The 14284-nt window shown below is 44.9% G+C and overlaps 1 protein-coding gene across 1 annotated transcript in view; it reads left to right on the forward strand.

Moving 5' to 3' along the window:
• The window catches only part of GABBR2 (gamma-aminobutyric acid type B receptor subunit 2), a 422876-nt gene that overhangs the window by 211534 nt on the left and 197058 nt on the right, over positions 1-14284 (forward strand). The window contains exon 4 of the mRNA XM_023202917.2: positions 5810-5911. Within this exon, the coding sequence (XP_023058685.1) occupies positions 5810-5911 (102 nt within the window). The remainder of the gene's footprint in view (positions 1-5809; positions 5912-14284) is intronic.

A 14284-nucleotide genomic window follows, 5' to 3' on the forward strand; every position in this document is an offset into this window, starting at 1 on the left:
TGGAGTGGCACTGTGGCCTTCTCAGAAGTGGGGACCAGCCTCCCTAATGAGACAGTGTGGACCCACATTAGGCTTAAACGGGTTACATGAACTCAATTAAATGCTGAGTGAGAAGATTCTTCTGAGTCATTCGTTTACCTACACTCCTTTCCCAATTCCATTTGCTTTCCACCTTTTTCTCTCATCTCCTTTTCCTCCTCCAACCCCTCCCCTTCTCCCGCTATGTCTTGCAGGCATGGATAAAGACTGTGCACTCCCATGCCTAGTGTGCGGACGGAGGTTGTGTGCTCAGTCAGTTGCAGGAGCGAAGCCATTGTGATGGCTTTATTGGAGTGACAAGTCCCTGTCACTCTCTTCGCCCACAGCCCCGTGAACCAGCTGGGAGGGAGGTTGTGGGCAGACGCACTCATCTCTGCTGTGCTGATGGCTGATCTGACCTGGCGGCATTTTCTCCCTGGTCAGCATGAGTGGGGCTGTCCCCACTGCTGGCTTTCCCTCAACGCCGTGGATTTCTCCTGGCTCTTAGCTTGATGAAAAATGTGGGACTTCCTAGAACTTGAAGTCTGAGTTGAAGTATTAACAGTCTTGCATTTGACTGTTTGATTCCCAAAGCTGCACAGGAGCCTGAGGAGTCATTGGTTTCACCCTTTGTGACCTTTACGCTCTCCAGCTGGTGCCCATGGTCTCTGTAAAGGGTTCTTGGTCCCTGTCCTAGTCACACCTCTCTCCTCTGAGTGTGAACCACTTTGTCGCTACCCTGATAAAGGAAGGCAGAACTGAGCCCAGGGCTCTATGTCTGGTCTGAGATGGATTGCAGAGGGATTGTCCCTTCCTTCATTCTAGATGTGATACCTTTTAAAATATAGTTCCTGGCCAGGTGCAGTGGCTCACGCCTATAATCCCAGCACTTTGGGAGGCCAAGACAGGTGGATCACTTGAGGTCAGGAGTTTGAAACCAGCCTGGCCAACATGGCGAAACCCCGTCTCTACTAAAAATACCAAAATTAGCTGGTCGTGGTGGCGGGTACCTGTATTCTCAGCTACTTGGGAGGCTGGGGCAGGAGAATCGCTTGAACCTGAGAGACGGAGGTTGCAGTGAGCCCAGATCATGCTGTTACATTCCAGCCTGGGTGAAAGAGTGAAACTTTGTCTCAAAAAAAAAAAAAAAAAAAAGCGGGGGTGGTGAGGTTCCTAGTCTTAATCACCCTTTGTCAATTGCCTTGCTCAGTTAATACGTTCTGATCTCCTAACCAAGGGGAAAATATCCAAGCCATTAAAATTTTTTTTCACACAATTATCAATCATTTACTTAAAACGTATCCTGCTTCCTTTAGAAGGTATTTCTCTAAACATAGAATTACCTGGAGAGCGGTGCTGGACCCCACCCCGTAGTGTCTGATTCAGTAGTTCTGGGCAGGGCTGGAGAGTTTGCATTTTTAGCAAGTTCTCAGATGGTGCTGGTGTTACTGGTGCAGGGACCACTGTTTGAGAACCACTGCTTCCGGGACATGCTTTCTGGCACAAACTCACAGTTCTTGTAGCGGGGGTGAGGAGGAGGTGTCGAGTTAACAACTATTGCCTCCAAGCCTCTTATCGCAGGTTATGTATTCCAGGGGCTCTGACCCATCCACTCCTCTCCGTGCCAAATGTCTTCAGCTCCTTGTGGATTTGTTCCTTGGCCAGGTCCTGGATCCGCTGTACCAGAAGCAGGGAGAGTTTTCCCCTTTGGGGAACCCCGGAGGCCCTGGCCTGTAGGGTGCCCAGTTCTTCCTCACCTCCCTTCCAGCAGCCCTGGGTGCCTGCTCACAGCTCTCCTCACTGCCTGTCAGTCTGTGTCTCCTGCCCTCCTGGGGCTCCCTTCCAGGTGAGGGGCAGCTTTCTAACTTCCCCTGCCCATCATTACCATCATTACCCATCTCTCCCCATCCCTCTCAGGATGCCCAGAGCTTTCAGCAAATCAGACTCCTGGTGGCTGCCTCACTTGGCCCAATATGCAGATTAGGCCCCCAGGAGCACCCCCTGCCATACTTTGTGTGTGTGTGTGTGTGTGTGTGTGAGTATGTTGTGTGTGTGTGACTCTATTTTATTTGGAATTAAGAGTTATTCCTTTCCGAGAAGAATATACTTCTATTTTTATACAGGAGATTAATAGAAAAAAGGAAATCATTTTGCAGAAATGAAATTAATGGCAAGACATTGGCTCCAGTTTTAGTTTGTTTCTTTTTGTTTGTGTTTTTTGTTTTTTGAGACAGAGTCTTGCTCTGTTGCCCAGGCTGGAGTGCAATGGCGTGATCTTGACTCACTGCAACCTCTGCCTCCCGGGTTCAAGTGATTCTCCTGCCTCAGCCTCCCAAGTAGCTGGGATTACAGGCACATGCCACTACTGCCTGGCCAATTTTTATATTTTTAGTAGAGATGGGGTTTCGCCATGTTGGCCAGGCTGATTTTGAACTCTTGACCTCAGGTGATCCAACCGCCTTGGCCTCCCAAAGTGCTGGGATTACAGGCGTGAGCTACCGCGCCTGGCCTGGCTCTGTTTTAAACAAGAGATAACTGCAGTTACAGAAGGAAACCCAGGTATTTACAAATTTTCTTAGTAAATCTTCCATCAGTGCACTAAAGGGTCTTTCTACCCATTAAGGAGCATGTAAATTTTTTTCCCTTGTGAGGAAGATCTATTACATTATTTCTTTTCTATGTTTTTGTTACTTTAAAACATCATTTATAATATTACTGATTGCCTCCATATGCTTTCCCCAGAAAGTCCGTTAGGATAAATACTTGAGGTGAGCACAGACTCCTTGGTGCTGAGATTATGGGCGGTGAGTGGCTGACCTCGCTGACCATCTGTTCTGGCCTGTTCTGGTTCACTGGGCCTCTGAAACTCTCCACATCTGGTAGAATCCAGAAGAGCCAGCCAGGACTGGGAATCACACTTCAGTTTCCTCATCTGTGAAATGAGGGGAGGGATGAGATGACGTCTAGGGTGTGTTTTGTCCGTTTGTTTTGAGGTCTGACCACCTGTAAAACATTTTATTCTGCCATGTTTATATAATAGCTTCCATGCACACATTAGTACACACATGTGGATACCCAAGCCGCTGCTGCCTTGATGCTTTGCCATTTGCCTGGGAACTGCAACTTCTAAGTGGTGTGCAGAACTTTAGAGTTTACAAAGCCATTCCACATCTTCGGTGTTTTTGGTGGGCCTTGAGTCAACCCCATGAGCTACTTGCTGTATTGCCCCCATCTTAGAGGTGTAAAAACTGAGACTTGAGAGCTTGGGTAGTTTCTCAGAATGTGGGTGCCATGCAAGTGGAGAGCCAAGGCTTGACTGTGTGTTTCCAGGAGCTCACGCATTGAGCTCCTCCCAGGAGGGCCACGTGTGCATGTTTTCCCTGTTTAATAATGACTGTTGTTCCAAAACACCCTCGTGATACTCAGAACTCATCATGGGACCCACCTGTATCCAAAAGGATTTGAGACAACAGAAATAAACTCTAATGGAAAAGTTAACTTTTCTCCCGCATTGACTAGTCACCAATCTTCCATCAAGTTGAGGTAAAAACGAAAGATGGGCAAGGATCACCCTGACTGGGACAGCGTCTTTCTTTTTACAAAACATTGATCACAAGGCATTTCAAGCATTCACAGTAAAATAAACACCCATGGACTTGCTAGCCAGAATGATTACATGTTCACATTGGCTCCATTTGCTGCATGTTTCTCTCAAAGAAATAAAAGATGGCAGCTCCCATCACAGTCTCTTTTGTCTCCCTTCCTTGGTGGTGACCATCCTGTGACATTTAGGGCCAGATTATCCAAAATGCTCTGATGGATACATTACAAGGATCCACCAAGTGTTGAAATAAGAAGTTCTTTTTTATTGTGGTACAATATACATAACAGAAAATTTATCATTTTAACCATTTATAAGGATACAGTTCAGTAGCAGTAAATATATTCACATGTTGGTGCAACTATCACTACTGCATCTGCAGAACTTTTTTCTTTTTATCATTCCACACTGAAACTCTGTGCCCATTAAACCATCACTTCTCATCCCCTCCTCCCCTCAGCTGCTGGTAACCACCATTCTACTTTCTGTCTCTATAAATGTGACTAATCTGAGTATCTCGTATGAATAGGTCATACAATATTTGTCCTTTTGTGTCTGCCTTATGTCACATAGCGTGATGTCTTCAGGGTTCATCCATGTTGTAGCATGTGTCAGAATTTTATTCCTTTTGAAGGCTGAATAATATTTCACTGTCTGTATGTACCACAGCTCGTTTATCCATTCATCGAGCAGTGAATGTTTGGGTCGCTTCTACCTTTTAGCTACAGTGAACACTTGCCCTTATGAACATGGGTATAAATTGTCTGTCAAGTCCCTGCTTTCAATTTTTTGGGTATGTGCCCAGAAGTGGAATAGCTGGATCATGTGGTAATTCTATATTTACTTTTTTGAGGGGCCGCCATACTGTTTTCCACAGCAGCGGCAGCATTTTACATTTCCACCAGCAATACACAAGGGTTCTAGTTTCTCCACATCTTCACCAACACTTGTGGTTTTGCTTTTTGGTAATAGCCATGCTAATGGGTGTGAATAAGAAGTGCTTATAGCATCTCCTAAAGAGGAAGAAACTGAGGCCCAGAGAAGGGGAGGATCACACGAGAGGTTGAGGTCACAAGCAAGTCAGTGATACAGCAGGACCTGGAAGCTGGATCCCCTAACCCCAACCTAGTTCTTGCTACCAAAACACAAAGTCCAGTTTCCATCGCTCTATGTCAGAGGGTGCACAGCCACAGCCACAGGCCAGATACAGACTTTAAGTTTATGTGGTTCGGTCCTTACTTTGTTTTTTTGTTTTTTTGTTTTTTTTTTTTTTCATTCAAAATAGTATCCACATTTAAAAATTAGAGGATTTTATATTTTAAAAGTCTGAATTTCTGATTTTCCCCCTAAAAATCAGAAGGTCTGGTAACCCTTGACCCACGTTCTAACTCAGCAACCAACTGTTGCTGTCTTTTTTTTTTGTTTTGCTCTGTTGAGACAAGGTCTTGTTCTGTCACCCAGGCTGGAGTACAGTGGCATGATCATGGCTCACCGCAGTCTTGAACTCCTGGGCTCAAGCAATCCCACCATCTTGCCCTCCCAAAGCGCTGGGATTACAGGTGTGAGCCCATGCCCAGCCCTATCATTCTGTAATGTCCTTCCATACAGGCTAGTTCACACACTGGCTGGTCCTGGTAACACTGGAGTTTGCAGCCCTTTGCTTTTCACATCCATAGATATTCCTCATTCTGTGTGTCAGTAGACACATAGTTATGTTTAACATCACAGGCAGGTTCCATACTTCTTTCCTCTTTCCTCTACTCTGTATTGTCTTTGAATATCTTAGCTATTTCCTCACCATAAAGTGAAATAATGTTGCAAATAAATAATGCAACATATTAACAAAGACGTAATTGAATAGCCTGATTTGGAGACCGTGTGATGTGGTGGAGAAACACCAGCAAAGGTGCTAATCTTGACTCTTGCAGGAACTCCCTGGGCAATCTTAGAAAGTCCCTTCCCTCTCTGGCCTCCTTGTATCCATGTGTCAGTTGCAGGGTGGGACTGGGGAATCCTCAAGTTTTCATGGGCCGGTCTAGTTAATAATGTAAAACAGAACCACTCACTTTGCATTGTCGGTGGAGTAGAGAAACTCACTTTGCCCAATTGATTTCCCCAGGATGACCCCTCTGAACTGACCCTTCCTGTGGTCCCCAGCACACCCACCCTCTGCTTTCTCTTTGCTGACAGGTGCGGAACGACCTGACTGGCGTTCTGTATGGCGAGGACATTGAGATTTCAGACACCGAGAGCTTCTCCAATGATCCCTGTACCAGTGTCAAAAAGCTGAAGGTAGGTGTGGCTAGCCACAGGGTGAATGGCAGACTGATCTCAGTGCCCTGGGTGCCCAAATTACCTGACTATGAAAGAGCCTCAAGTATGGTCTGGGTCTCAAGTTCATTTCCACCTTGGCATCCCAGACAGGAGAAGCTCCCAGGAATGGGCTTCCCTTGGCTTTTCCTTCCTTGCTGTCCAACACTGGCCAGAGGTGCTGGCTGCAGGTGCACAGCCACTGAGCACTTTCCTAATGGTTTTATATCTCTCAACACAGTCTCAGGGGCAAGCAGCGCACACATGATTATCATGTCTGTTTTGAAGAGTCACAGAGAGAGGAACTGTCTTGCAGAAAGCCCACAGCAAAGAAGTCTTGTTGTCGCCACTGAAAGCCCAGGCTCCTGACCCCTATCCGGTGATACTCACTTTAGAAACAGGGTCAACTAGAAGTTTCCCCAGTTGTAAGTCAGTCTCTAACTTTCATTTGTCCATTCATTCTGCAAACTCTCTCAAACAGCTTTTATAAACCAGACCCTCTCCTGGGCTCACAGGCATCATCGGCCTTGACCTTGTCCTCATATTGCTCCCAGCGTGGTGAAGAAGACACAGAGACCTCTCAGGGGAAACAGGAACAAAGGGGCCTGGGAACAAAAGGAGGAAGTGACTCATCCCACCTGGGGAGAGGGCTCAGACAAGGCTCCATAAAGAGACAACATTTGGTGGTGGAGGAAGAGGGGGATCCCCTCCTACAGGAGCCCGGCATGGAAGGAGGGAAGATCAGAGGGTAGGGTAGGCATGCTCATCATGGCTTAGGATCAGCAGGGATTCCACAGAGGCAGAAGTACCTGGGGTGGGGCAGAAGGGAGGCTGAAACGGAAGTCAGTTCCCAGGAGCCTTGAATGCCAAGCTTAGAAGTTTGATCTTTTATCCTGGGGACTTCCTGGAGGTTTGTAAGCAGATGCCAGTGTCATCAGAGGTATCAGATTCCTCTTTCCCTCTCCTGCATTCCTTCAGGCACTCCCTTGAAGTCATTGGCATGGAGACCCCGGATGCCAACTGCAGATACGTCCCTTCTGTCTTGTGTGGGTCCCAGGTTACACCAGTCAGAGCAGGTAGCAGCTTACAGAAGTTGCCTTCTAAATCCTCCAGTTCACAGATGGGGAGCCCAAAGCCCAGAGAAGGGGAGCAAGGAAAGCAACGTATCAGTTGTCTACCACCTCCTCCAGAGCAGACACAGAGCCTGCAGGTCACATTTCAGCCTCGGGAGCCTCTGCAGATGAGGACACAGTAGTCAGGGAAGGGCCTGCTTGACAGCCCAGGTGGCTGGAGCCAGGTCTCCCCCCTGCAGTGTCACAGGCTATGTGGGGCCTGGAGGATTCAGGGGTGGGGTGGCTGCTCTGCAGGAAGCATCTGGGGCAGGGTTGGGAGAGGAGGGGAGGGCCTGCAGCTGCGCTGACGTTCTCATGCCACACGCAGAGGCATCTCCCCATGCCGGGCACTTGAAATAGCTCCCTGAGCTCCAGAGGCCCAGCATCTACGGACTTTAATGTTTAAAGAACCTTTGTGTGCAGAGCACAGATACTAGTTGAAAGTCAGCAAGAAACTGGGGATGGAACTGGGCTCTCTGCCCATCAACCAACCAACTCCAACAGAAGTAGCGCCGACATTAACCATAATGAAAATAACAGCTGAAATAGCCACCTTTCCAGTGCATTGACCACAGGCCAGGCCCTGTGCAGAGCCCTTCACTTTATTTGCTCATTTCATCCTCCCCAGAGCCCTCAGATGGAGGGAATTTTTGTATTCCTGTTTCACAGATGTGGACTCGAGACTCAAAGAGGTTAGCAACTACCCCAAGACACCCAACTGAAAAATGGTGGGTTGGGATTCAAACCCATGTCTGGGCAATGTCATGGCCCAGCTTTCTCCACTGCCCTGCATGTACTTCTGAGAAAGGATTCTGGCATCACATAAGCCGGGAAAGCAGCACCAGTGACAGAGTCCTCATCTGTTGGCAAAGGCTCCCCTCACCCAGACACCTGCACAGCTCCTTCTTGTGCCTCTTGCAGTCTTTCTCCACTCACCCCCTTCTCCCAGAGGCTTTCCCTGAACACTTTATTTAAAAATTGAAATCCCTGTTCCTCCAACTCCCATTTGTCCCTTTCTGCTAATTTTCTCCTCCATTTCACTGATCGATACCTATTTTCATTTCCTGGGACTGCTGCAACAAAGTACCACAAACTAGGTGGTTTATAACAACAGAACCTGCTCTCTCAAAGGCTTAGGACTCTTCCATGCCTTTCTCTTGGCTGCTGGAGTCACCGGTAATCCTTGGCAGTTTGTGGCTCACCACTGCATCACACCAATCTCTACCACACATGGCATGTCCTCTCTTCTCTTTATATTGTCTTTTTAGGACACTGGTCATGTTAGATAAGAGCCTCCCCTATTCCAGTATGACCTTGTCCTAACTAGTTACATCTGCAATGACCGTGCTCTCAAATCAGGTCGTATTCCGAGGTACTAGGGGTTATGACTTCAATATATTTTTTGGGGAGACACCATTCAACTTCTAACAGTATCTGGCCTTCTATTCATTTTACCTGGTATTTTATCATCTGTCTCCTCGCATTAGAATGTAAGCTCCAGGAAGCAGAAATTTCTGTGTCTTCTGTTTCCCATCACCTAAACCCCAACCTAATTTGCTCAACTGTTTGTTGAGTGTGTGTGAATGAAATACCAAGTCTGGACAAAATGTACCAGAGAATACAAGGACATAATACTCAGGAATGATGGGAAGGTGGTTACTTTTGGAAACCTCAGCGGAAAAGGAAGTTTCTGAGTTCTTGTGGGATAAGATGGAGAACGAGGTACAGAGGACAGGCAAGAAAACCAGATATCAAATAGTAGAACTGGAATCTGCATTGGAAGTAGTAGAGAGCAGAATTAAAGCTAAGAAAAGTAAAAAATCAATAAGGTAGAGGGCAAACTTGAGATACTTTCCCAAAATTCAGAGGAAATCACCAAAGAGATCAATCCAGTGAGATAAAGGATAACAGTTGTGGATACTGGAGAAGGGAGTTTTCCTAAGGGAAATCCAGGACAAAAACAGAACCAAAATCCAAAACAGTAGAAATGGTAGCAATGAGCACACCTAACATCCAGATTTTGGTTCCTAACACCATTCTCCAGTAAAAGGAACCAGGGCTCCTTAGACAAATGGCTGGTTCTATGGGGCAGGAAATAGACGAGATGATTCTGGAGCATTCTGTAATACCAGAAGGTAAGGAGTAATACACATACTGGTGGGGCTGTATCAAGGGAGTACAGTTGCTGATTGACAGAGCTCAATCATTGGCCAAAGCTGGAACAATTTGAACACAAAAATTATAGTATTAGAATATAACCCAAAGTATAAAGTAAATCTCCACCAGTTTACTCTTACATAAATGATTGACCAATAAATGGGGGAGCATAGACAAATCTCCTACACAGAAGAATTCAAAATAACTTACATAGATACCTCACACTCCAAAGAGGTAGGTCATAACTACATACTTCTTAAAGTTACTTTGTTCCAAAGGGTACAGTAGGAAAAGAGGGGGAATAAAAAAGAATAGCTTGACAGTCAAGAAACCTGACAAACGTTCCCTGAGCCAGGCAATCAAGGTCAACGTCAGCAGTGATAAGTCACGTTGAAAGCTCCCTTGACATAATGTGATGGAAATAACTTTACCTCTGTGGTCTTCTTCCCCAGATCCCATAACCCCAGTCTAACTATGAGAAAAACATCAGACAAATTACAGTTGAAGGCCATCCTACAAAATACCTGACCAATACTCCCCCAAACTGTCTAGTTCATCAAAAATAGAGAAAGCCTGAGCCAAAAGGAGCTGAAGGAGGCATGACAACTAAATACAATGTGGTATATTCTAGATGGGATCCAGGAATAGAAAAAGGATGTTTGAGAAAAAGACTAAGGAAATCTGATTAAAGAATGGGCTTTAGCTAATAATAACATCAATATTTATTCATTGTGACAAATGCACAAAATAAAACACTAATAGGGAAAACTGGAAGAGGGGTTATATGGGAACTCTGTATACAGTCTCCACAATTTTTCTGTTTTCTAATAAGAAGGGTTTTTTTGTTTGTTTGTTTTTTGTTTTTTTTTAATAGGAAATAAACTTAAGTGGGCTCAAGACAGACCTAGAACTATAGACTGGGCCATACAAAATTTCCATTATTCTACAATTTTTGAACTACAAAATCAACAATTTTGTATGGAAATGTACAGACTATATGAGCAAACTAGCCAGCTTCTGCAGAACTGGTGAAAAGAGAGTCATGCTTAGACAGGTTTTGCCAAAATTTTGACATACTTAGTGGAGAAAATCTTACAAATATCTAGGCCAGGAAAAAAACAAACTTCCCATAGAGATGCAAAAACCAGGCCACTCTCCGACTCCTCTGAAGCATTAAATCCCAGAGACAGTGGAGCAACTGGGAGACATTCTCCACTGTTTGGGGCTCACACGATGTTCCAGCCAGGTCCCCTTCTTGAAGCTAATCCTGAAGTCCGATGTCAACCAGCCAAGAGCGAGGGCATACTTTACGGCTGAGGTCATGATAGAAATGGCTGAGCAGGGATCATGGGAACCCATGGAAGGAAAGCGAAGTCTAAATAATTGTTATAAAAGTGTATGCAGATGCAAAAATTACATATAATTTTATACATAATGCAAAAATAGATACGGCAATAGGCATAATTGAGATATAAAAATCCAAATTACCTTCACAGGCCTAAGAAGAGATGAATTTTTTTAAAAAAGGGTGCTTAACTCCTGCCGTTAACTAGGAGAGGGACTCAAAAGAGACCATTTTGCTCATGAGTTTCATAATTAGAGAGATGTAAGCTAAAGAATGCTTTGAATAACTCAGTGGTAAATATACCATAATGCAAACAGAACCTGAAGCTGCAGAAACACAAAAATAAAACAAAGGAAATCTCATCCATGTTTCGAAACAGAAAGCAAACATGAAAACCAGAAAACACAAAACAGATCATTGCAGACCACATACACTGATTCTGACCGGAAGTTCAAATAGGGCAAACTCATTATCAAAAGGAAAAGACTTTCAGATTGTGTTTCGAAACACGAAGTCTAGCTATTTACTTCAGATAAACAAAGCGATATTGAAAGGGTAAAGGCAAAAGGCTGAGCAAAGGTCTACCAAGCAAATCAAACTACAGCAAGAATCCCAGTATTCATATCAGACCAAAGCGTGTTCAAGGTACAGGTGTCAAACAGGACTCAGGAGAGTCCTTTTCTGTAGATAAGGCTTCAATCCACCTTGAGAATAACACCCTCATAGTCTATTATTGCTTTAAATTACATCTCACTGAAATAAAGAAAGAAAAGCCTGTTAAAAATAGAGAGGGAAATTGACAGAAACACAATAGCATTGGGAGGCATAACATCTCTCTCTCATTCTTGGACAGTTCACCCAGGCGAAAAAAAGGCAAGAGCACAGAGGAACTGAATAATGAAATTAATAAGGCTGATTTAGCAGATGTGTATCAAAATTTATATCAAGAAAGTCAGGAAACAAAACCATTTCTGTGTGATGAAGTCACAAGGCCCTTTAAGCTCATTCCAAGCCTGTTCTGAACAGGGGTGGCTAAAGTTTAGCTGTTTCCAGGTGGGGCTGGGAAGCCGCTCTGCACAGACCAAGTCCTGGGCACTCCTGGGGAGAGATCCAGGTGTCGGATTTCCCTTTCTGGACATTTCAGTTGCTTCATGCACCTTATCTGCGCTGTATTCGTATTTCCATTTTTCGGAAGAATTGGTGGTGCGTTATTTCAACCATGGGGCATCCACAGACCCTTATGTCTGGAACTGACATGAGAGGGGCAATTGCCCCAGTTCAGTCCAGGTGCTCTGGAGACCAAATATATTTGTAGAAAGAACAGGAACTTTTTTTTTTTTTTTTTTTTTTGAGACAGAGTCTCGCTCTGTTGCCCAGGCTGGAGTGCAGGGGCCGGATCTCAGCTCACTGCAAGCTCCGCCTCCCGGGTTTACGCCATTCTCCTGCCTCAGCCTCCCGAGTAGCTGGGACTACAGGCGCCCGCCACCTCGCCCAGCTAGTTTTTTGTATTTTTTAGTAGAGACGGGGTTTCACCGTGTAGGCCAGGATGGTCTCGATCTCCTGACCTCGTGATCCGCCCATCTCGGCCTCCCAAAGTGCTGGGATTACAGGCTTGAGCCACCGCGCCCGGCCAAGAACAGGAACTTTTAAAGAAAATCTTTTATTGTGAAATGAAACAACAATTTAAAAGCCACAGAAATCAAGTGAATGTCTAAATGAATCATAAGGCAGACGGCACACAGGTCAGAGAACTTTATCAGATACCCCAAAAGTCCCTTCCATCCACAGCCCCCTGCCTCCACCATCAGGAACTCTACGCCCTACTTGTACAGAAATCACCAACATTCTTTTTTCCTTTTTTGTCAGAACTCAGAAAGTATAGGGAAGCTGTTCTAATTGTGACCCTTTGTTTTTTTATTGTAGTAAAATATATGTGACATAAAATTTACCATTTTAACCATTTTTAAGTGTTCATTTCAGTGACATTAAGTACATTCACAGTGTTGTACAACCATCCCATTATCTGCTTCCAGAACTTTTTCATCATCCCAGACAGAAACTCAGAACAGGGGCTTTTTGTGTGTGTGTCTCGCTCTGTCGCCCAGGCTGGAGTGCGGTGGCGTGATCTTGGCTCACTGCAACCTCCACCTCCTGGGTTCAAGCGATTCTCCTGCCTCAGCCTCCTGAGTAGCTGGGATTACAGGTGCCCTCCACTACGCCTGGCTAATTTTTGTATTTTTAGTAGAGATGGTGTTTTACCTGTTGGCCAGGCTGGTCTCAAACTCCTGACCTTAGGTAATCCATCCGCCTTGACCTCCCAAAGTGCTGGATTACAGGCATGAGCCACTGCACCAAGCATAGCAGGGGCTTTTGAATCAAGTGGACCCAGGGTTGGACTCCGTCCCGGCCTTGATGTCTTCCTCTGTAGAGAGGGCACTGGGCCATCCCAATTGTGTGATGCGCCATATGCAGACTGTTGGGCTCTCTCAGGGACTGAAAAATCAGTAGTTGATATTATGTTCGAAACTTGAGAGACGCTGGAATAGAGAAAAGACTAAATAATAAAACACTAAATAATAAAATTAGGGAATTTCAGGGAAAGAAGCCATGGAATTCCCTATGTTTTAATGCATATCTTAAAATAATAACAAAGGACTTTCTAAAATCCAAACTTTGAGACAGTAAGCAAAGTTGAGAGATTGTGAGCAACTCATTTAGGGTCTCTGGGACCACAGAGCTTCCCTATTGCAGGTGAATCTACCAGAGGAGACAGGAACCTTGCTTGCCTGTGTCAGCGCTGTGCCAGCAGGCACCTCTTTCCAGAGGGCTCCTCTTCTCTCTCTCCATCTTATCACAGCCTCTTCTTCTGACCTCATCCAACACTTCTGCTTCAGCATCAAAGGAGGACACTTTTAAGCACTCCCTTTGTGCTCACAGATTCATGAATTCATTTCATCCCCACAATAACTTTATAATAGCAGTCAGCAAACTACAGCTCATGGGCCAAATCTGGCCCACTCTCTGTGTTTGTAAATAAAGTTTTATAGGAATACATCCATTTACCACAATGTCTTTGGCTGCTTTTGTGCTACAGCGGCAGAATTGAGTAATTGCAACAGAGACTATATGGCCTATGAGACCTAAAATATTTACTATCTGGACCTTTATAGAAAGTGTTTGCCACCACCTGCTCTGAAGATAGGTACTATTATTATCCCCATTTTATAGGTAGAGAAACTGAAGCTCTGGGAAGTTTAATAACTAGCCTGAGGCCATGAAGCTGATTAAGTGACTGAGCTGAGATTCTAGCTCAGCAATCTAGCTACAGACTGGCTCTGAACCTCCACGGCATGCCTCCCAGCTTCGTGTCCACCCACACTCCTCAGTCAGGAGAAAGATTCCTGCATAGCCTCTCAACATTCCAAGGTTACTCATACCCAACATTTTTAAATGACCTGTCTCCCCGCATTTCTTCTTAGTAATAAAACAGGAATGAAGTGGCTTTGCAACTTGCTTGCCTTAAGTGGAGGAGTGGTTAAAAAAAAAAAAAAAAAAAAAAGCGCTAGCGAATGACAGAAAGACACAGATAAGCAGAAAGCTCTCATCTTTATTTTTTATATTAATGCAATATTTGGGCCCAGTGCAACATCATGAAGACCCTCTAAATTGAGCCAGGCTTTCTACTCTTAAAAAAGGAAAAGAAAATATGTCTCTGCCATTTAGAGCCATGTTTGGCTTTCT

Source organism: Piliocolobus tephrosceles, chromosome 14 (genome assembly GCF_002776525.5).
Source record: "Piliocolobus tephrosceles isolate RC106 chromosome 14, ASM277652v3, whole genome shotgun sequence".
NCBI lineage: Eukaryota > Metazoa > Chordata > Mammalia > Primates > Cercopithecidae > Piliocolobus > Piliocolobus tephrosceles.